Source organism: Anolis sagrei, chromosome 11, assembly GCF_037176765.1.
Source record: "Anolis sagrei isolate rAnoSag1 chromosome 11, rAnoSag1.mat, whole genome shotgun sequence".
NCBI classification, from domain to species: domain Eukaryota; kingdom Metazoa; phylum Chordata; class Lepidosauria; order Squamata; family Dactyloidae; genus Anolis; species Anolis sagrei.
The window spans coordinates 1,589,822-1,616,321 of NC_090031.1; the positions used below are offsets into that span (position 1 = coordinate 1,589,822).

Genomic DNA, 26,500 nt, shown 5'->3' on the forward strand with positions numbered 1-26,500 from the left:
TGAGGCCTTCTCACAGACTGAGATCTTTCTCCCACTGAAGCAAACTAACACAGAGGCCTACCAAGCTACAGACACACTAGCTTACATAGAAGCTTTCAAGATTATTCCTCAAGAGCTTTGAAGGCTTGGGGAACAAGGTCTCACCCCATGACACAAACAAAGTTCAACCTTCACACTAGAGCTTCACCCAGTAGCTTTACACTAGAGGCCTTCAACCTTCCCTAAGAGACAAAGGCCTACCTCACACTGAGGCCATCTCACAGACTGAAATCTTTCTCCCACTGAAGCAAATCAACACAGAGGCCTACCAAGCTACAGGCACACCATCTTATATAGAAGTTTTCAAGGTTATTCCTCAAGAGCTTTGAAGGCTTGGGGAACAAGAACTCACTCCATGTCACAAACAAAGTTCAACCTTCACACTAGAGCTTCACCCAGTAGCTTTACACAAGAGGCCTTGACCTTCCATAAGGGACCAAGGCCTACCTCACACTGAGGCCTTCTCACAGACTGAGATCTTTCTCCCACTGAGGCACACCAGCTAATATAGAAGCTTTCAAGGTTATTTAATATCAAAAGCATTGCATAAATTAGTATAAAACCAATAAAACTAGAATGAGTGCAGGTGGCTAAATATCTTATGACCAAAAATGGGCTACAGCAACGGCATTGTCTGCAGCCTCCAACAATTCTTCCTCTGTACATGAGGCAGGGCATAGTGGACAAGCATACAGATGCGGAGTTGTCTGTTCTGCTCCACAGTCACATAAGGTGTGGGATCCTTTCAGGTTGTGCCATTTTGCCAGGTTGACTTTTGATCAGCCCACTCCACTTCTGAGTCTATTCAGGGACCTCCAGGTTGCCCATTCTTGGTTTGCCCCTGGAGGAAGACCCTCTCTCGTGGGGGGCCATCCAGTTGGGATTTCCTCGTCTAGCTGTCCAGAGGGATACCCTTGGTGTTGCTGGGGGGACGCCAAGAGTGGTGGTGCTCATAAAGCTTTCCCTTGAATTGAGTCTACTGGGAGGAGGCTGGTAGCCATGTAGTGGGTGGCTTTCACAGTGGTCAACCTTATTTCTCTCACATTTAGAAGCAACTTCTCATCGCACATCAGGGGAGCAATGCCAGCTAGCTTGCAGAGTTTATCAACAGGTGTAGGTTTAAGACATCCTGTGATTATTCTGTTTTATTGTTTTAATGCTTGTTGATGTATTGTTTTAATTGTGATTTACGTTTAATTGTGGTTTTACTATTGTAATTGTTTGTATTGGCATTGTATCAGTGCCCAACGTAAGGCATTGAATCTTGCCATTATTTATGTTTAAACCGCTTTGAGTCCCCCAAGGAGTGAGAAAGGTGGTATATAAATACTGTAAATAATAAATAATTATTATTCTGCATGTTTCGTTCAATTTTTTTTAAACAGCTTTCAAGATAACAGTGAATGTAAGGGGAGTGGGTTGTTGTAGGTTTTTTCGGGCTATATGGCCATGGTCTAGAGGCATTCTCTCCTGACATTTCACCTCCATCTATGGCAAGCATCCTCAGAGGTAGTAATGTCTGACCTCACTACCTCTGAGGATGCTTGCCATAGATGCAGGCGAAACGTCAGGAGAGAATGCCTCTGGAACATGGCCATATTGCCCGAAAAAACCTACAACAACCCAGTGATTCCAGCCATGAAAGCCTTCAACAATACAATGTAAGGAGACTAAGGAACTCACCACACTAGAGAACGGATCCACTTTAAATCTGGTCACAGCCTCCTGCAGAATGCTGGGGTTTGTAGTTTAGGGAGGAGGCTTTAACAGCCTCACTAAACTACAAACCCCAGAATTCTGCAACCAGATTTAAAGTGGACTCATTCTCTAGCTTGCTTCTTGCACAATAGCCAATCAGGGTATTTCTGGTAAGCTTGGGAGTAACTTCCTCCCGTTCTTGCTCCATAAATGTGCCCTTAAGTCCAACTGGGAGAAGAAAAATATTTCTGGGTGTGAGAAAGAGGGCAACTTCCGTTTGTCTGGAGTTTCTTGATAAAGAATGCAAGAGGACCAATGAAACTGGATTGGAACAAAGCCTCCTTTTTCATACAGTGGAAAACCCCAAAACACTCTCCAGCTTGACCCTCACGGTGCGGGAGAGCCAATGCCCTACAACCTTGAACGCCATACAAGGCATTTCCCCTATGATGTTTCCACAATGCTGCAATTCAGGGACGGATCCTCCCCAAATGGCTCCTTCCTTGCTGCCTTCCCAATGCAAGTGAAAATCTTTCTCTTTGGACATGAAACGACTACACTGGGCGTGTCCATGCTTGTTGCCTCGTTCATATTTATCTCCTGCCTTTTAACCAACCTTTAAATGATTTTTTCCCCTATCAATAAGACAACTGCATTGGAAAATAACTTGTATGAGTACTTATGCTGGCAGTTCTGTACATATTTCCATTGGTTTAAATCAGTGTTTCTCAACCTGAGGGTCGGGACCCCTGGAGGGGTCAGAGGGGTGTCAGAGGGGTCACCAAAGACTATCAGAAAACACAGTATTTTCTGTTAGTCATGGGGGCCTCTGTGTGGGAAGTTTGGCCCATTTCTATCATTGTTAGGGTTCAAAATGCTCCTTGATTGTAGGTGAACTACAAATCCCTGCAAGTACAACTCCCAAATCTCAAGGTATATTTTCCAAAACCCCATGAGTGTTCACGTTTGGGCATATGGAGTATCCGTGCCAAGTGCTCTCTGGATGCAGGCGAACTTCAACTCCCAAACTCAAGGTCAATGCCCACCAAACCCTTCCAGTATATTCTGTTGGTCATGGGGGTTCTGTGTGCCAACTTTGGTTCAATTCCATTGTTGGTGGGGTTCAGAATGCTCTTTGTTTACAGGTTAACTATAAATCCCAGCAACTACAACTCCCAAATGGCAAAATCAATCCTCCCGCCAACCCCACCAGTATTCAAATTTGGGCATATGGGGTATTTGTGCCAAATTTGCTCCAGTGAATGAAAATACATCCTGCATTTCAGATATTCACATTGCAATTCAAAGCAGTAGCAAAATTACAGTTGTGAAGTAGCAAAGCAAATAATGTGATGGTTGGGAGTCACCACAATATGAGAAACTGGATTAAGGGGTCGTGGCATTAGGAAGGTTGAGAAACACTGGCTTAAATATTCTGCACACCACTGTTAAATTCCAACGCCGGGGGTGAAAACAAGGTGGAAATGAATAAAACAACAGTAAGAAAATAATAATAACTCAGGCCTGGAGCCCACTGACATTTTCAGATAAAGAGTGGGGCACCAATAAATATGTAAACAAATAAAATAGATCCCTTACACCAGCAGTCTTCGCTTAATAGAAGCAGGCCAGGCTTCAGCACAGCGGGTTAAATCACTATGCTGCAGAAAAACTTGCCAATCAAAAGATTGGCGGTTCAAGCCCGAGTCGGGGTGAGCTCCTACCATCAGCCCCAGCTTCTGCTCACCCAGCAGATCGAAAACAATGCAAGTAGATAAATAGGTATGCTTTAAGCGGAGAGATAATTAAAGGCATCCATAAGGACGTGCCAGAGACTTGATCAGGAGGATGTCTATGGACAACAAAGCTCCTCAGCATGGAAAATGGAGTGACAGCACAGTCTCCAGATGCCGGAGATGGGAAAATATGGAAAGCCTTTACCTCTGTTTATGTCTGCCTGGTTAATTGTATAATGGCACTGAATGTTTGCTGTATATGTGTTCTGTAATCCAGAAGACAGTCGGGAGCTCAAACCCGACTCAGGCTTCGAACTTGCCGCCTTTCGGTCGGCAGTGAGTTATTGCTGTTAGTGATTAACCAGCTGTGCTACAGCCCAGCCTTTATACACTGTTTTTCTGCTTCTAATTGTGCAAAGATGTTGTAAACATTTCAGAGCATTTATGCTGTCCTTCTTCCTGATTCGGGACTTGCAACAAATCCAAGCCAAGAGATAAACCGCAACGGCTGACTTAAGTCCAAGGGTAGCTCAAGAGGGCATTCCTGAATAGCTGCGCTTCAAAGGAAGGAGACCGTGCCTTGTTTCCCAAAGCCCGTTTAAAAATAACGCCCTTGCAAAGCAAATACGCAAAGCAGATGGTGGTTTCCCAACATGGCCCACGTGCAAGTGGAACCCGCATTTATTTTTATACCTCTGAAAAGTTGGAAAACCCACTCAAGGAAACCACGCAGCAGCAGGGGATTTGCAGACAACAAAAGCAAGCAAGGAGCAGATCAGCGGGCGGATAAGAAGCAGAGGAGCAGCAGGCTTTTCATCCCACCCTTATCTTTGCACCAGAGGTCTATCCCATTTCAGCAACTACAGAAGAGGGTGGGGACAGGCAGCGATGACACATCTCTCTCTCATTCTAACCTGCTAAATTGGAATGTCCTTTACCCAATTGACTTTTGAAGGGGGCACATATTATGCCCACAGAAAACTTGTAGGCACCCTGCACCTGCCTGCTCTCTTGCTATAAAAGCCAATGCATGTATGTATGTTTGTACCACAAAGGCTCCATCATGGCTTCATGGATCTGGACTACATGTGAAACATCTGATACCTCATTATCCAATTAAAAATACTGGCAGGATTTCAACTGAAAAATCTACCCCTTTGGGGACCAGAAACCAAAAGATGAGCCTTATGTAGCTGCACTCAGATGCAACCACAAGAGGTCACTAGGCAGGAGAGGGAGAGACAGGAAATGGAAGATGGTTAGAGCATCTGCAGGAATATCTTTTAGAAGTTGGAGAAGGGAGAAATCATGCAGCTAGTAGGTTTTTCGGTGCCATAATAATAATAATAATAATAATAATAATAATAATAAATAAACTTTATTTATAACCCTCCACCATCTTCCTGGAGGGGACTCGGGGCAGCTAACGTGAGGCCAAGCCCAAAATAATACAACATAATTGATCACACAATAACAAGGGGAAGGTGTTCTGAGGGCAGCTACAGGTTAAAACGATCAGATGGGTTGAGTAGTCCCTCTCCAAAGGCACATCGGAAGAGCCAGGTTTTTAGATCTTTCTTAAAGGCAGCTAGGGATGTGGGACCAAGCTTTTGGCCATGCTGACAACTAACTAAAGGACCTGTCGATAGACAAGGACAATGGAATGGAATGGATATATGGACTCTGATATATGGACTCTGACATGAGATAGTTTTTATGATTTTATTAGGTATTGATGTTTTATTTTAATTGTTGAATTGTTATATTTTGTATTGTTTGTTGTGTGATTTGGGCATCTAATTGTGCCTTCCCTGTAAGCCGCCCTGAGTCCCCCCCCAGGGTGAGAAGGGCAGGGTATAAGTAGATGAAATAAATAAAAATAGAAATAAAAATAGGGTGGGGGCTTGCCTGATCTCCCTAGATTGCAAGTTCCAAAAGTGAGGTACCAAAGTGGAGAAAACCCTCTCCTTTGTTCCCACAAGTCAAGCCTGTGATAGGGGAAGGGGCAAGAGAAGGGCCTCCTTGGAAGATCGAAGAGATCGTGCAGGTTTTTAGTAGGAGATGTGGTCATGAAGGGAGGTGGGTCCCAAACCGTTCAGGGCTTTGTTGGTAATAACCTGAACAATGCCAGGAAGAGTTGCTGGGCTTTAGCACTGCAGGTTAACTGCCAGCTGCAGTTAATACTGCCAATCGAAAGGTTGACAGCTTGAAGCCCAGATAGGGGTGAGCTCCAGGCCTTTAGCCTAGCTTCTGCCTACCTAGAAGTTCAAAAACAGCATGTGAGTAGATAAATAGGTACTGGTTTAAAGCAGAGAGGTATTTAAGGCACTCATAAGGGCCTTCTCAGTGGTGGCCCCTCGCCTGTGGAACTCACTCCCCGGGGAAATTAGGTCATCAACATCTCTCCTGTCCTTCAGAAGGAAGCTGAAAACATGGATATGGGACCAGGCCTTTGGGTAATCTGGCAGACTGACAAGGTCATGATGACCAGAATTTGGAAAGGACTATGGTAATGCTGAATGGACTTACGGTTTTTAGAAATCGGTGAACGTTGGCCACTAGATTGGCTTTTTAGTTGTTATTTTATTAATTGAATGTTTTAACTATTGTGGTTATTGTTGTTATGTATTTTATCTGTTGAATTGTTGGCATCAAATTGTGCCAGTTGTAAGCCGCCCTGAGTCCCCCCTTGGAGGTTGAGAAGGGCGGGTAGAAGTGCCCGAAATAAATAATAAATAAATAAGGAAATTCCAGAAAAAGGCCGGTGATTCAATCAAGGAGAAAGTTTAGGAACAAAGCTCTTTAGCATGGAAGATGGAGCAACAGCAATTCCACGTGGCCGGAGTTGAGCACCACATCCAGATGTCGAAGTTGGGAAAAAATGGAAAGCCCATGCCTGTGTTTATGTATTGTCTGTCCTTGTTAATTGTATAACGGTATTGAATGTTTACTGTATATATGTTCTGTAATCCACCCTGTGACCTCAGAGAAACAGGGCAGAATATAAATAAAGTATATTATTATTATTATTATTATTATTATTATTCATTTAGAAGGAGAGGACATAGATCAGGATAACTTTGCATCCACGAAACCTCTTCTGTATGAAGCTTCCCCTCTTCCTCTCTTTCAACGGTTGGCTTATAGCATGCTATTTTCACAGCTGGTGGAGGAAACGTCGCCTGGCAAAGCCCTCTCTTTAGGCCAGCTCTTTTGACCTAAAGCATCTGACTCGTCACACTATTGTGACTTTTTGGCTTGCAAGTTAGAATACAATGCTTCCTCAACACAGCACTGAGGTCAGGCCCCGAGCGAGTGGCTCCAATCAGCTTCAACTGTATATACACCCGTATCACAGCTGTCTGCCTGCAAGCTTTCATCAGGAATAGCATTTACAGGAGGGTCAAGAATCAATGCAATCCCCAGGCGCCTGCCTTTCCCTCTCTCCTAAACTGCTTAAAGTTCGCTTCTAGGATTGCCCAATCAATTCTTGCCTGACGAGAAAGAGGACTGACTAATCAGCTTGAGAGGCCGTAAAAAAACAATATTCTCTCTTGAGAAGTGAGCCCCCAGAGCCTCTGCAAAGTCACTTTGAAAGAGGAAATGAGAATCTCCGACCTTCCAGGAGGAATACCACAATCGGTCCAGGCAAACATGTCAAAGAAATCTGCAAAATTGATCAGTCTGCAAGTATTTCTACGAGCCCACCGGGAGCTGGCAGGAGAAGATTGCCACACACCTTCTGTCTGCCAGCCAGCTCACCTGCATGCATTTTCTCTCCTCCTATGGCAACGAAAAGTCTAAGCCTACTCAATCACTGCAGATGGCAGGAAACGAAGGACAAATGCTGGCACTCAGGACTAATTAAACTGCAATTTTTTGCAGCTCAAGCATCATAAATACAAAGGTTACCAATTGGATCTGTTTCTATGTGTGCTCCCTATAGCTAGCTCCAGCTAGTAGCCTGGCTGCCGATCTTTGCACCAATTGCAGTTTCTGAGCTGTCTTCAAAGGCAGCCCCACGTCAAGTGCATTGCAATAATCCAATCTGGGTGTAACTAAGGCATGAACCACCATGGCCAAGTCCATCTTCTCGAGGTATGGGTGCAGCTGGCACACAACTTTAACTGTGCAAAGGCCCTTCCAGCCATCACTGACACCTGAGCCTCAACATCAGCGCTGAGTCCAGGAGGACCTCCAGGCTGTGGACCTGTCTCCTCAGGTGGAGTGGGACCCCACTGAGCACAGATGGCCAACCTATACCCTGATTGGCCTCACAACTGACCAGAAGGACCTCTGTCTTGTCTGGATTCTGCCTCAGCTTGTTAGCCCTCATCCAGTCCATCACAGTGGCCGGACATTGCTCCAGGATCTGGGGGGCCTCCTTGGATTTTGGTGGAAAAGAGTAATAGAGTTGAGTATCATCTGTTTACAAATGGTACCGAACTCCAAAACTCCAGATGACCTCACCCAGAGGGTTCCATGTAGATATTTAAAAGTATGTGGGATAGAATGCAACCTTGTGAGAACCCACAGGACAATGGCCAGGGGTCCGAGTAGGTGTCCCCCAGCTTGACCATCTGGGTGCAGCTCTCCAGTTAGGAGTGGAGCCACTGCAATGCAATGATCCCAAGACCCACTCCTGAAACCCGCTCCAAAAGGATACCATGGCTGATGGTATCAAAAGCCGCTGAGATGTTCAGGAGAACCAACAAGGACACACTCCCTCTGTCTAGTTTTCTGAGGAGATAATCCACCAAGGCCACCAAAGCCGTCACCGTTCCATGGCCAGGCCTAAAACCATACTACGAGGGATCAAAATAATGGGTTTCATCCAATAATCCCTGGAGTTGAGAAGACCCCACTTGCTCCAGAACCTTGCCCAAAAAGGAGAGATTAGATATAGGACTGCAAGGACCAGAATCCCCAAGCCATAATGAGACCACTCAAAATAACTCCTCCAACAGTGGGTTGTTGTAGGTTTTTTCAGGCTATATGGCCATGTTCTAGAGGCATTCTCTCCTGACATTTCACCTGCATCTATGGCAAGCATCCTCAGAGGTTATGAGGTCTCACAACCTCTGAGGATGCCTGCCATAGATGCAGGCGAAACATCAGGAGAGAATGCCTCTAGAACATGGCCATATAGCCTGAAAAAACCTACAACAACCCAGTGATTCCAGCCATGACAGCCTTTTGACAATAAATTGAACTTCTCCAACATCTGTATTAGATAACATAGTCTGCTCCCTAAGATATGCTATCATTTTCAGGCCCTGTTTCAGAGATGGATGTCCGTCTCTCATATATGGAAAAGTATCACTTCACAGCTTCCAAGGCTTCAAAGTGGAACCATTCACCAGCCCGGTAGAGTCATCCATTTATATATTTCAAAACACACCTGCCAGAGTTTGGTTTAATCCACGCCATTAATAGTTGGCTTGAATAAATAAATACATGGAACCGGAAAATCAGGAACGTTCTCTATTTGCCAATTACTTTCTTTGTGCAACCTGCCACACACCGAATATGAGAAAGACAAAAGGGATCAATGATGATTAGATTACTCTTACGAATGACAACATGTTTAAAATGTGCTACGCTTAAAGGCCATTCCAGAGCTGTACTCTGGTTCTGGAGATGCATCCACAAATACAGATTTACCAGTAAAAGAAAAAATCCCTCCTCCTTCCATTTGCGCAACCGCATTTTGAAACTTCTTGAGACCATTGTGCAAGGGGTGAAAGTATCTCAATATTCTGTGGTTTCCTGTTCTTTGGTTCACCTTTTAGAGCCACAAAATATACACCCTTTCAGCACTTGTAGCAATTAGAGAAGCAGAAAACAAAATAAAGCAAAGACACATATAGTAAGGTCCAGGAGATGAACGCTGCTTTTTGGTCACAATGATCTCACCAGGACCTGCAACTCCCCAAATTTAATAAATGGGTGCACCTACACTGTAGAATTAATGCAGTTTGACATCACTGGTCTATGCTGTGTCTTAGATGGCTGATATTGTATTTGTAATAACAACAACAACAACAACATTTTATTTGTATCCCACTACCATCTCCCCAAGGGACTCGGTGCGGATTACATGAGGCTGAGCCCGAATACAACAATACAAGCAAAACAACAACAGTACAAGCAATTAAAATAAAACATAGATAATAAAATATACAACATTATCAATAAGACAACACGCAATTAAAAACAGTGGGAAGGCCAAATGTAAAGTTAAAATGGAAATAATGCTGGGACATGGACAGAAGGTGATAGTGGCGTTTGTGGAATGGCCATTTATTGTTTTCACAAGCCATCCCCATCGTTCTGCACATGCATTTGTAATGTAGTTTTTGTTAATTTGGCTTTTTAAGTGTCTTCAGCTGTGTTTTTCAGCGAATATATATATATATATATATATATATATATATACAGTTTTGCACGTGTGTTTGTAATGTAATTTTTGGCTTTTTAAGTGTCTTCTGCTGTGTTTTTCAGCATATATTTATAGTTTTGCACATGCGTCTGTAATGTAATTTTTGTGGCTTTTTTGGCTTTTTAAGTGTCTTCTGCTGTGTTTTTCAGCATATATATATAGTTTTGCACATGCGTTTGTAATGTAATTTTTGGGGTTTTTTTGCTTTTTAAGTGTCTTCTGCTGTGTTTTTCAGCATATATATACATATATATATATATAGTTTTGCACATGCATTTGTAATGTAATTTTTGGAGGTTTTTTGGCTTTTTAAGTGTCTTCTGCTGTATTTTTCAGCATATATATATATATAGTTTTGCACATGCGTTTGTAATGTAATTTTTGGAGGTTTTTTGGCTTTTTAAGTGTCTTCTGCTGTATTTTTCAGCATATATATATATAGTTTTGCACATGCGTTTGTAATGTATTTTTTAATTTCTTTTTGGCTTTTTAAGTCCTTTCCGCTGTGTTTTTCAGTGTTTTTATGAGTGATGGTCACTCGTTGGCCTGACAGGTGTATTGTGTCCAAATTTGGTATCAATAAGCCCAGTGGTTTTTGAGTTATGTAAATCCCACAAACGAACATTACATTTTTATTTATATAGATTAGGCACTAAATGTTTGCCTTCTTGCCATTGGAATGTGCCCCGAGTCCTCTTAGGAAGATAGGGCAGAATATAAATAAAGTTGTTGCTAGACTCCTAGAAAGGACCTTCTAAATCTGCGAATAACCTGACCTGCGAAAACCAAAACCACAAATGCGAAGGCTGTCGTTCACTCCCCCGTCGCCTCTCGCAAGGAACCAAACCAAATATCTAAACCTACCCTGATCATAAGGATGATAGAAACAGAAAAATGATACCGCCAGTGATGATAACAATAACCACGATAGGCCTCACCACTTCCTCCCAACGAAAACAAACCAACCAAAAACACACAACGGGGGCAACAACTGAAAGAGCGGTGATCTTCACCATTTCCCCTCTGAAGCAAGAAAATAAATCACAGTATCACTAACAGTAGGAACATGTGCTGCTCTCTCGTTTCCCATCAAAAGTAATCAGATATGTAAATATATAATACATAAATAAATTATCAATAGGCCTAATAAAAGTTAAAATGTTTGTGTGTGTATATGGCTGGGGTGCCCACTTCCACAGACAAGCTTTAACCCACTGAGGAGCCACCAAAAGCACTCCTGCCAATGACATACATGTTCAAGGGCCCTGCCAATGTCCTCCCCAAACACCCTCCTGCCCACCACCCAAAGAATGCTTTCATTTGGTGACCATTTCATCCTAGATTTATGTATGTATGTTGGTTGGTCCCACCAAGGCTCCTCTATGGCTTGATGGATCTGGACCAAATTTGGCACACAGGAACTTCACTACACAACTTGAAATAACTGGTCTCTAAAAAGAAACCTACCCCCTTAAGGGCCAGAGCAGAGAGGTAGGAAAGGAAGGAAGGGAGAGGATTGGCTATGGCTAGGTTAAATGGCCGTCTGTCATGTGCAGCACATTGGCTGTTGGGTGTGTGCATAAAGCAGGCATGGGCCAACTTGGGCTCTCCCGGTGTTTTGGAAGGTAGGAAGAAAAGGAAGAAGGGAAAGAAAAGGAAAGAAGGAAGAGCAAGAAAAGGGGAAAGGTGTGAGGCGAGGGTAAGAAAAAAGAGAGGGAGGAAGGAAGATGGAAAGAGAAAAAGAAGGGAATGATAGGAAGAGAAGCTACATAAAGGGGGAAAGGGAAAAGGAGAGAAGGAAGAGCAATGAAAGGGATGAGGGGAGAGAAAGAAGGGAAGAGAGGGAAGAAGGAAAAAGAGAAGATAGAGAAAAAGAAATGAAGGGAAGGAAAGAAGAGAAAGGAAGAAAGGAAGAGCAAGAAAAAGGGGAAGATATAAGAAGAAGGAAGGAAGGCAAGGGAAGTGATATGGTGACTGAGGCAGATCGAGGAAGGAAGGAAAAGAAAAGAGAGAAAGAAGGAAGGGATATGGTGAATGAGGCAAATGGAGGATGGATGGAAGGTAGGAATGAAGACAGAGGGAGATGGTGAATGAGGCAAAGGAAGGAAGGAAGGGGAAAAAGAAAGGAATGAAGTGGAAGGATGGGAAGGTAGATAGGTGGAAAAGGAAAGGAAAGTAGGAAGGTGAGAAAGAAAGAGAAAAAGAAGGAAAGGAAAGAAGGAAGGAAGGAAAAGGAAAAAAGAGAAAGAAGGAAGGGATATGGTGAATGAGGCAAATGGAGGCTAGATGGAAGGAAGGAAAAGGAAGGTAAGAATGAAGACGGAGATGGTAAATGAGGTAAACAGAGGAAGGAAGGAGAAAAAGAAGGGGATAAAAGGAAGCAGAAGAAAGGGAAGATAGTTAGATAGATAGGGAAAAACAAGGAAGGAGAGAAAGAAAGAGAAAAAGAAGGGGAAGGAAGGAAAATGGTGACTGAGGGAAGGGAGGAAGGAGAAAAAGAAGGAAATGAAAAGAAGCGGAAGGAAGGGGAGGTAGGTAGGTAGATAAATAGATAGGAAAAAAGAAAAGGAAGGCAGGAAAGAGAGAAAGGAAGAGAAAAAGAAGGGGAAGGTGAGAATAAAGACAGAAAAAGATGGTGAATGTGGCAAACCAAGGAAGGAAGGAGAAAAAGAAGGGAATTAAAGGTAGCGGAAGGAAGGGGAGGTAGGTAGGTAGGTAGATGAATAGAAAGGGGAAAAGAAATGGAAGGAAGGAGAGAAAGGAAGAGAAAAAGAAGGGAATGGAAGGGAGCGAGGGAGATGGTGACTGAAGCAATTGGAGGAAGAAAGGAAGGAGAAAAAGAAGGGAATTAAAGGTAGCGGAAGGAAGGGGAGGTAGGTAGGTAGAAAAATAGAAAGGGAAAAAGAAAAGGAAGGAAAGAAAGAAAAAAAGAAGGGGAAGGAAGGGAGATGGTGACTGAGGCAAAAGAAGGAAGGAAGAGGAAAAAGAGAAAGAAGGAAGGGATATGGTAAATGAGGCAATTGGAGGATGGATGGAAGAAAAAGGAAGGAAGGTAAGAATGAAGACATAAGGAGATGGTGACTGAGGGAAATGGAAGAAAGAAGGAAGGAGAAAAAGAAGGGAATTAAAGGAAGCGGAAGGAAGGGGAGGTAGGTAGGTAGGTAGATAAATAGAAAGGGAAAAAGAAAAGGAAGGCAGGAGAGAAAGAAAGAGAAAAAGAAGGGAATGGGAGGGAGAAAGGGAGATGGTGACTGAGGCAATTGGAGGAAGGAAGGAGGAAAAGAAGGGAATTAAAGGAAGCAGAAGGAAGGGGAGGTAGGGAGGTAGGTAGATAAATAGAAAGGGAAAAGAAAAGGAAGGAAGGAGAGAAAGAGAAAAAGAGGGGAATGGAAGGGAGGAAAAGGGAGATGGTGACTGAGGCAATTGGAGGGAGGGAGGGAGGAAGGGAGGAAGGAAGGAGAAAAAGAAGGGAATTAAAGGTAGTGGAAGGAAGGGGAGGTAGGTAGATAAATAGAAAGAGGAAAAGGAAAAGAAGGAGAGAAAGAAAGAGAAAAAGAAGGGAATGGAAGGGAGGGAGATGGTGATTGGGGCAAAAGGAGGGAGGAAGGAGAAAAAGAAGGGAATTAAAGGTAGCGGAAGGAAGGGGAGGCAGGTAGGTAGGTAGATAAATAGAAAGGGAAATAGAAATGGAAGGAAGGGGAGAAAGAAAGAGAAAAAGAAGGGAATGGAAAGGAGGGGGGAGATGGTGACTGTGGGAAAAGGAGGAAGGAAGGAACGAAGGAAGGAGAAAAAGAAGGGAATTAAAGTAGCGGAAGGAAGGTGAGGTGGGTAGATAAATAGAAAGGGAAAAAGAAATGGAAGGAAGGGGAGAAAGGGAAAGAAGGGAAAGAAAGAAAAAGGAAGGAAGGGAGATGGTGACTGTGGGAAAAGGAGGGAGGGAGGAAGGAAGGAAAAAAGAAGGGAATAAAAGGTAGCGGAAGGAAGGGGAGGCAGGTAGGTAGGTAGATAAATAGAAAGGGAAAAAGAAATGGAAGGAAGGGGAGAAAGAAAGAGAAAAAGAAGGGAATGGAAAGGAGGGAGGGAGGGAGATGGTGACTGTGGGAAAAGGAGGAAGGAAGGAACGAAGGAAGGAGAAAAAGAAGGGAATTAAAGTAGCGGAAGGAAGGTGAGGTGGGTAGATAAATAGAAAGGGAAAAAGAAATGGAAGGAAGGGGAGAAATAAAGGAAAAGAAGGGAAAGAAAGAAAAAGGAAGGAAGGAAGGGAGATGGTGACTGTGGGAAAAGGAGGGAGGGAGGAAGGAAGGAAAAAAGAAGGGAATGAAAGGTAGCGGAAGGAAGGGGAGGTAGGTAGGTAGATAAATAGAAAGGGAAAAAGATGGAAGGAAGGAGAGAAAGAGAAAAAGAAGGGAATGGAAGGGAGGCAGGAAGGGAGATGGTGACTGAGGTAAAAGGAGAGAGGGAGGAAGGAGAGAAAGAAAGAGAAAAAGAAGGGAATGGAAGGGAGAAGGGAGATGGTGAAGGGAGAAGGAAGGCAAAGGCAGGAGCCCCAAGGAAGGGCGTGAGGAGGCCCAATCCTCCCCGAGGCAGCTCCCTCCTTCTTTCCCTCAGGCCGCGCCGGGAGGCCTCCCCAGGGGCCTCTCCTCCGCTCCCTAGGCCAGACTAGGCCGGGCCCTTTCCCCCTCGCGGGCGGGCGGACGGACTCACCTCGCCCTCCTCCGCCGCCTCCGAAGCGGCGGGCCTTCGGGGGTCCTGCGGCGTCCCTCCCTTCCTTTCCTTCCCTTCCTTTCCTTTCAGCGCCCAACCCCTCCGTCACGTGACGGGGGGCGCCCAAACCGGAAGCCGCGCGGCCTACTTCCGGTGCCGGAAGAGGTTAGGTGTCGTCACTTCCGCTCTGGGCTCTCCCTTGGACTTCCGGCCAAAGGCACTTCCGGTCCCTTTTTAAAGGGCAACCCGCCTCCTGGAGGGAAAGGAGGGAAGGCAGCGGCGCCGGCGGAGGAAGAGGAGGGGGAGGCCGGCTGTCGCTCTGCTTCCACGCCGGGGCGGAGGTGAGGCCTGCGAGGCGCGGGGGAGTCTCCTCGGAGGCTGAGAGAGTGTGCCTCCCCAATTGCCCTCCTTGGGGCCTGATGGGAGTTCTAGTTTGGGGCAGAGGAGGCCCAAGGCCTGGAGGAGCCTCAGCTAGATTCAAGCCCAGGTTCATAGAATCCAAGAGTTGGAAGAGACCTCCTGGGCCATCATCCAGTCCAACCCCTTTCTGCCAAGAAGCAGGAATATTGCATTCAAATCACCCCTGGCAGATGGCCATCCAGCCTCTGTTTAAAAGCTTCCAAAGAAGGAGCCTCCACCACACTCCCTCCGGGGCAGAGAGTTCCACTGCTGAACGGCTCTCACAGTCAGGAAGTTATAGAATCCTAGAGTTGGAAGAGACCTCCTGGGCCATCATCCAGTCCAACCCCATTCTGCCAAGAAGCAGGAATATTGCATTCAAATCACCCCTGACAGATGGCCATCCAGCCTCTGTTTACAAGCTTCCAAAGAAGGAGCTCCACCACACTCCCTCCAGGGCAGAGAGTTCCACTGCTGAACGGCTCTCACAGTCAGGAAGTTCTAGAATCCTAGAGTTGGAAGAGACCTCCTGGGCCATCCTCCAGTCCAACCCCATTCTGCCAATAAGCAGGAATATTGCATTCAAAGCACCCCTGACAGATGGCCATCCAGCCTCTGCTTAAAAGCTTCCAAAGAAGGAGCTCCACCGCACTCCCTCCGGGGAAGGCAGAGAGTTCCACCGCTGAACGGCTCTCACAGTCAGGAAGTTCTTCCTCATGTTCAGATGGAATCTCCTTTCCTGTAGTTGGAAGCCATTGCTCCATTGCATCCTATTCTCCAGGGAAGCAGAAAGGAAGCTTGCTCCTTATTTATTTATTATTTATTTATTTGCTTTATTTCTATACTGCATTTTTCAGCCCAAATAAGCGACTCAATGCGGTTTACATGGTACAATTATCAAACAGTGTCAGTACAATTAAAACATAACAATGCAACAAACAAGATCAACAGCATCAATCCACAACAATTAACAATCAAACAAGACAAATCACAAAACAAACATAACATAACGCCTCAGTTGAAATCAGATCCGTTCTCATAATCCTTGTGCCATTCCTATGTTCCATTTACCGTCTTCCTTTGATTGGTTGCACTGCTTAGCCAAACGCTTGTTCATAAAGCCAGGTCTTAACCATTCTCCGAAACGTCAGCAGCGAAGGTGCCTGTCTGATGTCTGCCGGTAGGGCATTCCATAGCCGAGGGGCCACCACTGAGAAGGTCCTGTCTCTCGTCCCCACCAAGCACGCCTGTGACGCAGGCGGGATCGAGAGCAGGGCCTCCCCAGACGATCTTAATGTTCTAGTTAGTTCATAGGTGGAGATGCGTTCGGAGAGGTAAGCGGGGCCAGAACCGTTTAGGGCTTTATAGGCTAAAGCCAGCACCTTGAATTCTGCCCGGTAGCGGATTGGCAGCCAGTGGAGCTGGTTCAGCAGAGGAGTGGTATGTTCCCTGAGTGCCGCTCCCGTTAGCAACCTGGCTTCCTCCTCCCTGTGGCTTCCTCTCACATATTTATACATGGCCCTCATCATATCTCCTCTCAGCCTTCTCTTCTTCAGGCTAAACATGCCCAGCTCCTTAAGCCGCTCCTCATAGGACTTGTTCTCCAGGCCCTTGATCAGCTCCCTCCGCCCTGTGGCTTCCTCTCACATATTTATACATGGCCCTCATCATGTCTCCTCTCATCCTTCTCTTCTTCAGGCTAAACATGTCGAGCTCCTTAAGCCGCTCCTCATAGGGCTTGTTCTTCAGACCCTTGATCATTTTAGTCGCCCTCATCTGGACACATTCCAGCTTGTCAAGCTATCTCTTGAATTGTGGTGCCCAGAATTGGACACAATATTCCAGGTAAAGTGGTCTAACCAAAGCAGAATAGAGCATGGGGAGCAGGACTTCCCTAGATCTAGACACTCTTGGTGCCTGAGGCCAAACTCCCACTGGCTTTTTTTGCCGCCACATCACATTCCTGGCTCATCTTTAACTTGTTATCAATGAGGACTCCAAGATCTTTTCCACACGTACTGCTCTCGAGCCAGGCCTCATCGTTCCCAATTCTGTCTCTTTGCATTTCGTTTTTCCTGCCAAAGTGGAGTATCTTGCATTTGTCCCTGTTGAACTTCATTTTGTTAGTTTTGGCCAATCTCTCTAATCTGTCATTGAATCGGATGATACAGCTGTGTGGACTCAATTAAATGTGGATTTGAGAGCCGTTCAGCACTGGAACTCTCTGCCCCAGAGTGAGTGTGTTGGAGGCTCCTTTTTTGGAAGCTTTTGAACAGAGGCTGGATGGCCATCTGCCAGGGGTGATTTGAATGCAATATTCCTGCTTCTTGGCAGAATGGGGTTGGGCTGGATGATGGACCAGGAGGTCTCTTCCAACTCTAGGATTCGAGGATTTTATGCGGTTGTGTGGAAGGGGCCTTGGGGGGAGTCTTAAGCCCCTTCTACACTGCCAAAATAGAATCCAGATTGTCTGCTTTGAACTGGATTATGTGGCTGTGTAAACTCAAATCATAATAATCTTTATTTATACCTCGCCACCATCTCCCCACGGGGGACTCGGGGCGGCTAACATGAAGCCAAGCCCAAAGATACAATACAGCAAAACAAAATAAAGAATACAGACAATAAAACTACATCAGAATAAAATGCGTACAAGTAGCAAAATAAAATAAATAAAGCAAATCAACAATATAAAATCAAACAGAATGAGCAGGCTAAATGAACGAGGTAAAATGATAAAACCGTGGGTGGGGTCACAATAGAAAAAAATGTAAATAAGGAGAACCCAAAATTAATCCAGTTCAAAACAGATAAAGTGGATTAACTTCTGCATGAAGCCTCAGGGAGAGATCATCCGGAGTTTTGGAGTTTGATGCTACCTTTAAGCAGTTGATGTCCAGCTCTATCACTCCTGTCCGCCTGCTGCTAAGGAGGCTGTCCAGGTCCTGAATCATTGCTTGGCAGCTGTGACAGTCTGGATAAGGGCAAACAAATTGGAATTGAATCCAGACAAAACAGAGGTCCTCCTGGTTAGTCATAAGGCCAAACAGTGGTTCTCAACAGTGTTTCTCAGGCTTCCTAATGCCTGACCCCTTAATACAGTTCCTCATGTTGTGGTGACTCCCAACCATAACATTATTTTCGTTGCTACTTCACAACTGTCATTGTGCTACTGTTAGGAATCGTCATGTCAATATCTGATATGCAAGATGTATTTTCATTCACCAGACCAAATTTGGCACAAATACCCAGTACACCCAAATCTGAAAACACAATCTCTTCGATTTTCTGGAGGGGCCCTTCTCTCGCTTCCACCCCCATCACAAACACAACTTGTGGGGACGAGGTAGAGGGCCTTCTCTGTGGTGGCCCCCCAACTCTGGAGGTAGAGGGCCTTCTCTGTGGTGGCCCCCCAACTCTGGAACTCGCTCCCCAGAGATATTAGACAAGTCCCCGCCCTGGCAGTCTTCAGGAAGAGCTTGAAAACCTGGCTGTTCCAGTGTACCTTCAATGGATGAATGAACAATAATACCCTGACTTGACTTACCTCTGTAAAATGGCCCTCGGTAGCACTTTATTTTCCTGCCATTGCAATCACATCCTACTCTACCTCTCGGATCCTCTGTCTAGACACATTACATTGCTCTCTCACCAGTGTTTTTACATTTGTTAAATCTATTCAAATAGGCCTGCCCAATGTGACCAATTTCTATGTTTTAAATGTTGTGAATTTGTATTGTTGGTGTGTTTTTAAATGGATTTGTATTGTATTTTATTTTGCTGTGTTCTGTTGTATATTGTTTTATTACTGTATTGCTGGGCCTGGCCTCATGTAAGCCGCCCCAAGTCCCCTTGGGGAGATGGTGGTGGGGTATAAATAAAGATTATTATTATTATTATTATTATTATTATTATTATTATTATTACTGGTGGGCTTGGAGAGGATTGGTTTTGTCATTTGGGAGTTGTAGTTGCTGGGGTTTATAGTTCACCTACAATCAAAGAGCATTCTGAACTCCACCAACGATAGAATTGGGCCAAGCTTCCGACACAGAACCCAACTGACCAACAGAAAATACTGTGTTTCCTGATTGGTTTTTGGTGACCCCTATGTCACCTCTCTCGCGACACCCCTGTGTGCCAAGTGTGTCAAACAGAACTTTTGTGATGAACATGAAATACTGGAAGGGTTTGGTGAGCATTGACCTTGAGTTTTGGAGTTGTAGTTCACCTACCTCCAGAAAGCACTGTGGACTCAAACCATGATGGATCAGGACCAAACTTGGCACGAATTATCAATATGCCCAAATGTGAACACAAGTGGAGTTTGGGGAGAATAGACCTTGACATTTGAGAGTTGGAGTTGCTGGGATTTATAGTTCATCTACAATCAAAGAGCACTCTGAACCCAGCCCATGATGGATCTGCACCAAACTTGGCACACTATCTTCATGGCCAACATTACATACTCATGGGGCTGGGGGACTGTTTTTGAATTCTGGGAGTTGTATTTCAGCAGCACCAAAAAGGAAGAGAAGGACAGGCAGAGAGATCTTCCAAAGGGGTTCCTAAGTCCATCAGAAATACATATTTTCTGATGGCTTTTGGCAACCCCTCTGGCGACCCCTCCCACAGGGGTCCTGACCCCCAGATTGGGAAACACTAGGATATAGTCAGGATTACACTCTCCCTGATTATTATTATTATTATTAACTTTATTTGTACCCCGCTCCCATCTCCCCAAGGGACTCAGTGTGGCTTACATGAGGCCGAGCCCAACACAACAACACAAGCAATAAAACATCAATACAAGCAATTAAAAAGCATAGACAATAAAATACACAACATTATTAAAAAGCAACACATGATTAAAACAGTGGGAGGGCCAAATGTAGAGTTAAAATTGGAAATCATGCTGGGCCATGAACGAAAGGTGATGCTAGTGTTTGTGGAGGGCATACAAGCTGAGTCAGGGAAATGTAAAGTGCTTTGGAGGACAAAGAGCTATGGGATTCATTATTACATACATACCCTGAAGACCCAGCTTGGGAGGGATCCTGGTCTCATCGCTGAGCCTGGAACCTCAGGTCTCGGTGGTGTTCCATTTGATTATGTTCTTATTTTAATTGTGTTTTTGTTTGATGGATTGTTTGTTTATTGTCTTACGGACATTTGGTCCCATGTAAGCCGCCCCAAGTCCCTTTGGGGAAATGGTTGTTGTTGTTCATTCGTTCAGTCGTCTCCGACTCTTCGTGACCTCATGGACCAGCCCACGCCAGAGCTCCCTGTCAGTCGTCACCACCCCCAGCTCCTTCAAGGTCAGTCCAGTCACTTCAAGGATGCCATCCATCCATCTTGCCCTTGATAGCAGGATACAAAAATAAATATTATTATTATGATTATTATTCCATTTTGATATAGGAAAATCATTCCCTGGGTCTCTGTCATTGCTTTCCCTTCAGGTTTGTCAACATGACCGACCGAGCCGATAGCCTCCACTTCCAGTTTGACAACTACGGCGACGCCATGCTGCAGAAGATGGACAAGCTGCGAGAGGAGAACAAGTTCTGCGACGTCACCATCCGCATCGACGACCTCGAGGTCCACGGCCACAAAATCGTCTTTGCCGCCGGCTCCCCTTTCTTGAGAGACCAGTTCCTGCTGAACGACTCCCGGGAAGTGAAGATCTCCATCTTGCAGAGCGCCGAGGTCGGGCGGCAGCTGCTCCTCTCCTGCTACAGCGGCGTCCTGGAGTTCCCCGAGATGGAGCTGGTGAACTACTTGACCGCGGCCAGCTTCCTCCAGATGAGCCACATCGTGAAGCGATGCACGCAGGCGCTGTGGAAGTTCATCAAGCCGAAGCAGACGCCGACGCCGCTCGAGAGCAAAGAGGAGAGCCCGCGGCAGACGAACTCTTCAGAACCGAAGACCAGTGGGGAGGAGGAGGAGGAAGAAGAGGAGGAGGATGAAGAAGATTCCTTGCAAGCAGATTCCCCCTGCATCCAGCCCTCCGAGGACGACAGCATGGACATGGATGACAGCGACATCCAGATTGTGAAGGTGGAGTCCATCGGGGAGGCTTCGGAAGTCCGACGCAAGAAGGACCAGAGTCCGTTCGTTTCCTCGGAGCAGCAAAGCTCCCTCCATTCATCGGAGCCCCAGCATTCCCTCATCAACTCCACGGTGGAGAACCGGGTTGGGGAGATGGAGCAGGGCCAGCTCCACAACTATGCGCTCTCCTACGCCGGGGGTGAGAACCTGCTGGCGGCTTCCAAGGACATGTTTGGCCCCAACCCGCGGGGGCTGGACAAGGGCCTCCAGTGGCACCACCAGTGCCCCAAGTGCACCCGAGTCTTCCGGCACCTGGAGAACTACGCCAACCACTTGAAGATGCACAAGCTCTTCATGTGCCTCCTCTGCGGCAAGACCTTCACCCAGAAGGGCAACCTCCACCGGCACATGCGGGTCCACGCCGGCATCAAGCCCTTCCAGTGCAAGATCTGTGGGAAGACCTTCTCGCAGAAGTGCTCCCTGCAGGACCACCTCAACCTCCACAGCGGGGACAAGCCCCACCGCTGCAACTACTGCGATATGGTCTTCGCCCACAAGCCCGTCCTGCGCAAGCACCTCAAGCAGCTCCACGGCAAGAACAGCTTTGACAACGCCAACGAGCGCAACGTCCAGGACGTCGCCGTGGATTTCGACTCCTTCAGCTGCTGCAGCTCTGGGACGGACTCCAAAGGTGGCCCGCCCGGCGACGGCGGACAGGTGCTGGATGCGGGGAAGCTGGCCCAAGCCGTGCTCAGTTTGCGGAGCGAAAATGCCTGCGTGAATTGAAAGCGGGCTCCAAACGGGAGCTTTGTGAGACGAAGGACTGTGGAGGGAGGTGTTTTGGGCATTGAACACGGGAGCCAGTCGGATGAGAAAGCGGGGTTGGACCCAAAATGGTTGCCGCTCTGACCTGAAGGGGAATTCCTCCGTTTGGGGATTCTGAAGGGTCGTTCCCCTTCTACTGGTGACATTAGCCAAATCCACATATTGTAGTGTGGCTTGGATGTTTCTCCAAAAAGCAGTTCTACACTTGGGCCACAGAGTGTGGTGGGGGTCCTTCTTTGGAGGCTTTGGAACAGAGGATGGCCATCTGTCAGGGGTGCTTTGAATGCCATTTTCCTGCTTCTTGGCAGAATGGGGTTGGACTGGATGAAGGCCTATGAGGTCTCTTCCAACTCTAGGATTCTAGGATTTATGCAGTTGTGTGGAAGGGGCCTTGGGGCGGGGAGTCTTAGGCCCCTTCTGCACTGCCAAAATGGAACCCGGATTGTCTGCTTTGGAACAGAGGATGGCCATCTGTCGGGGGTGCTTTGAATGCAGTTTTCCTGCTTCTTGGCAGAATGGGGTTGGACTGGATGGCCCACCAACTCTAGGATCCTAAAATGGGTTTTTAAGCTAATTAACAGAAATAACCACCCTGGGCTTTTGGAAAGACAAGGGGGAAGAAGCACTGGATCACTGTAAGCTCTTGATATTTGATAAGACTGTTATGCAATTTTTAACTTTGTACGGTTTGTTTAAAAAATTGGGTACTGCCCGTCTTGTACTTCCTACCCTCATGCAGCTTTTTATAAACCCCCCAGGACTTCCTTCTCTGGCAGAGGTTTCCGTGGTTTCAGGAGTTGAAGCCCCCCCCCCCCCCAACAAAAAATATAATCCAGTTTATTTTATTGAAAACAGTCATTTTTCAAAATGAGGTGACTTCCAGCCACATACAGATTTTTGTAGGGTGCTTTTTTTGGCAGTCTTCACAGACACTGGATTTCCCCAGGGGAAAAACCCCACTCCCCAACCCATCCCAGTTGCCCACCCCTGCTTCAAAGTGGGAGCAAAGCCCAACCTTTTCTTAACCCCTTAAGTTCCTCTCCTAATTGAGACAGGCGAAAACCGCTGAGGAAGCTTGGTCTTGTTTGGCTTTGGCTGAGTTGCCTTTTCTTCTTTCCTCAAGAACAGTGGTTTTCAACCTGTGGGTCCCCAGATGTTTTGGTCTTCAACTCCCAGAAATCCTAACAGCTGGTAAACTGGCTGGGATTTCTGGGAGTTGTAGGCCAAAAACATCTGGGGACCCACAGGTTGAGAACCACTGCTCTAGAACCTTTGGCCCTCCAGATTCCTCTGACTTCAGCTCCCAGTATCCTCACCCTTCCAGTCAGGGGGTGCTGGGAGCCAGACCCCAATAACGTGGAAAGCTAGAGTTTCAGGGATCCCGCTCTTGACTCTTCTCAGGCTCATTTTTGCCCACACAGGCCCGTGGAAATGATGTGCTTAGACTAGAAAGGTTGGCGTCGCATGTCTCCATTGTCTTGTGTCTTTGTTGCCCCAAAGAGTGACCTGCAAGAGTGGACTGCAGCCTCTCCTTCCTCTGTTTTCACCCACGTCTGCCCTTCCCAAATGTCACCCCCCCCCCATCCATCCCTCTTCCGGCCTGGAGCCATGTCCTCTCTGTGTTACGTTTGTGTGTGTGTGTATGGTGCTTAGAATCTGTTGTCAGCACTCGAGAAAGTAGTTAGAAGCGAAGTTAGGGACGTAGGGATAGAGGAAGGCATCGTTCAAGGACGAGATAGCTACTGTGTTCCCCTCCTTTGAGCTCTTATTCGGAAAAGATATCAAAGCTCCAGAACGTTGAGCAGGTTGTGTCCTTATCTCCAGCCACGCTCAGCTTCAGGCCCCCCACTTCTCTACAGTCTATTTGGTGGAGAGAAATTCTGGAGCAGCTAATGAACAATTAAACCTTTTCTTGTGAAATTCTGGTGCGTACATAATTTCTACTTTTCTCCCAGGCTCGCTTGGGTTCAAGCGTCTTGTTATACCGTGCTGCTTGTTTTGGTGGTCTTTTCTTGAGATGAGGAAGAGAGCCAGAAGCCAAACACTGATTGAGATCATTTCTTTTTCTCCTCTCTGGTGGAGCGTTTGCATTCGCGCCTTCATTCCTAAGTCAGTTTCTAAAACTGCTTTGCAGGATTTCAATTCCCTCCTCTAACAGAACTGCTGGTCACATTGTTTGGAGTATTCTGGGATATTAATAATAATGTATTGTCGAAGGCTTTCATGGCCGGAATCACTGGGTTGTTGTAGGTTTTTCCAGGCTATATGGCCATGTTCTGGAGGCAATTTTTCTCCTGACGTTTCGCCTGCATCTATGGCAAGCATCCTCACTACCTCTGAGGAAGCTTGCCATAGATGCAGGCGAAACGTCAGGAGAAAATTGCCTCCAGAACATGGCCATATAGCCCGGAAAAAACTACAACAACCCAATAATAATAATAATAATAATAATAATAATAATACTTTATTTGTACCCCGCTACCATCTCCAAGGGACTCGGTGCGGCTTACATGTATTGTATTGTAGATATGATTGACACACACAGAGATATAGTATCATAGATTTGAAAGGGGCCCTTAAAGAAGGACAATGCTATGTTACATGTTCCAACAAACCAGACACTCCCCACGTCAACACTGAGAAAGAAACAGCAAGAAATACTGTTTACCCACAAGCAGAAAGAAATTACATATATTAGAAACCAACACTTTCTCATTACTTTATTTTCCAGATCAACAGACTGGGCCACAGCAACACCTGGCAGGGGACAGCTAGTGTGTATACACATATATAAATAATGTAATATATATTATATAATATACTTTACTTACTTACTTAGGCGATCCCTCGTAGTCCGAGGATGATGGTCCTCCAAGTTCGGTGTCCTGGCGGTGGGTTCGTAGGTGGCTGTGGAGCCCTCTTCTTGACCTGCATCTTCTCCCACAGTGAGGGCATCAGTTTCCAGGTGGATGGCGGTCTCGAATGGGGTTGGCATGATGCGCCTTCCTCTTGGCATGTTTCTCTCTTTCGCCCTCCATTCGTGCCTCTTCAAATTCTGCAGCACTGCTGGTCACAGCTGACCTCCAGCTGGAGCTCTCAAGGGCCAGGGCTTCCCAGTTCTCTCTCAGTGTCTTTGCCAGAGTGTTTAAGGTTGGCTTTGAGCCCATCTTTCAATCTCTTTTCCTGCCCACCAACATTCCGTTTTCCGTTCTTGAGTTCGGAGTAGAGCAACTGCTTTGGGAGACGGTGGTCGGGCATCTGGACAACATGGCCGGTCCAGCAGAGCTGATGGTGGAGTTGATGATTATTATATAATATATACTACAACTTATGATATAGTACAATATATAATAATAGTATACTATACTGGTAGTGTATTATGCATATTGTGATATACTAATATAGTACAATATAATGATATAATAATTGTATATGATATATGACATGTAGTATTACTAATACTATTTTTGTATAGTGCAACATAGTAATATATAATACTAATATTGTGCATATTATATTCATATACTAATATAGGTATTGTATGCATATACAATATTGTGCATATTATATTCATATACTAATATAGTTATTGTATTGATAATATTACAATACAGTAATAGATTACTATTCGGAAACTTCAACTAGTCCAATGGGAGGCAGCCAGATTGCTCACTGGAGCATCATACAGGGAGCACACCACCCCCCTGTTGTGTCAACTCCACTGGCTGCCGATCCAGTTCGGAGCACAATTTCAAAGTGCTGGTTTTGACCTATAAAACCCTACACGGCTCTGGCCCAGTGTATCTGTCCGAACGGATCTCCCTCTACGTCCCACCCCGGAGTTTAAGATCGACTGGGGGGGGGCCCTGCTCTCGACCCCGCCAGTATCACAAGTGAGGCTGGTGGGGACGAGGAGCAGGGCCTTCTCGGTGGCGGCCCCCTGCCTGTGGAACTCGCTCCCTGGGGAAATCAGAACAGCAATCTCACTCCTCTCTTTCAGGAAAAAATTGAAAACATGGTTGTGGGACCAAGCATTTGATCAATCGGGTAGGTAAAGAAAGGAAAGGCCTAGGAAATGTCTAATGGAACGGCATCTGGAACCCGGAAGACGAATGCTGAACGTGTGAATAGTTTGATATAATGTGGTTTGTTTATTCGTGTGTTATTATTATATTATAACTTTGTTTGTACCCCACTAGCATCTCCCGAAGGATTCGATGCGGCTTACAACAGGCCGAAGCCCAACATAATACAACAATACAATATCTAGCAAATGAAAACAGTTAAGCAAAAAAGACAATGACAATAACAATACGACAAGACATTATTAAAAAAGTCGGCCGGAGTAGGGGCACAAGGTTAAAACTATGACTTTATTATATGTAACTGTAATTGTATAGGCATCAAATGGTGCCTTGTTGTGTAAGCTGCCCTGAGTCCCCCCTCGGGGGTTGAGAAGGGCGGGGTAAAAGTAACGGAAATAAATAAATAAATAAATAGTACTAATAATACACTATAATTATATAATAATTAGTCCAACTATAACTAGTCCAACGCTCGGCAGCCATGATTTTAACAGGAGCGGAGCGCAGGGAGCATACAACCC

The 26,500-nt window shown here is 45.7% G+C and overlaps 2 protein-coding genes across 3 annotated transcripts in view; one reads left to right on the top strand and one right to left on the bottom strand.

The window, feature by feature from the left end:
* The window catches only part of RABGAP1 (RAB GTPase activating protein 1), a 94,385-nt gene extending 79,622 nt beyond the window's left edge, over window positions 1-14,763 (bottom strand). For both annotated transcript variants that reach the window (XM_067471755.1, XM_067471754.1), the window contains exon 1: window positions 14,620-14,763. The gene's annotated coding sequence lies outside the window, so the exon portion shown is untranslated. The remainder of the gene's footprint in view (window positions 1-14,619) is intronic.
* An 86-nt stretch (window positions 14,764-14,849) lies between these two features.
* Window positions 14,850-23,814, top strand: ZBTB26 (zinc finger and BTB domain containing 26). Its single transcript, XM_060757597.2, has 2 exons — window positions 14,850-14,960; window positions 20,481-23,814. Exon 2 carries the CDS (start codon window positions 20,491-20,493, stop codon window positions 21,853-21,855), a length of 1,365 nt encoding a protein of 454 aa, XP_060613580.2. The 5' UTR covers window positions 14,850-14,960; window positions 20,481-20,490; the 3' UTR covers window positions 21,856-23,814.
* Window positions 23,815-26,500: the final 2,686 nt, after the last annotated feature.

Excerpts from the sequence above, each read along its gene's own strand:
- ZBTB26 (XM_060757597.2), top strand. The coding sequence starts at position 20,491 with ATGACCGACCGAGCCGATAGCCTCCACTTCCAGTTTGACAACTACGGC.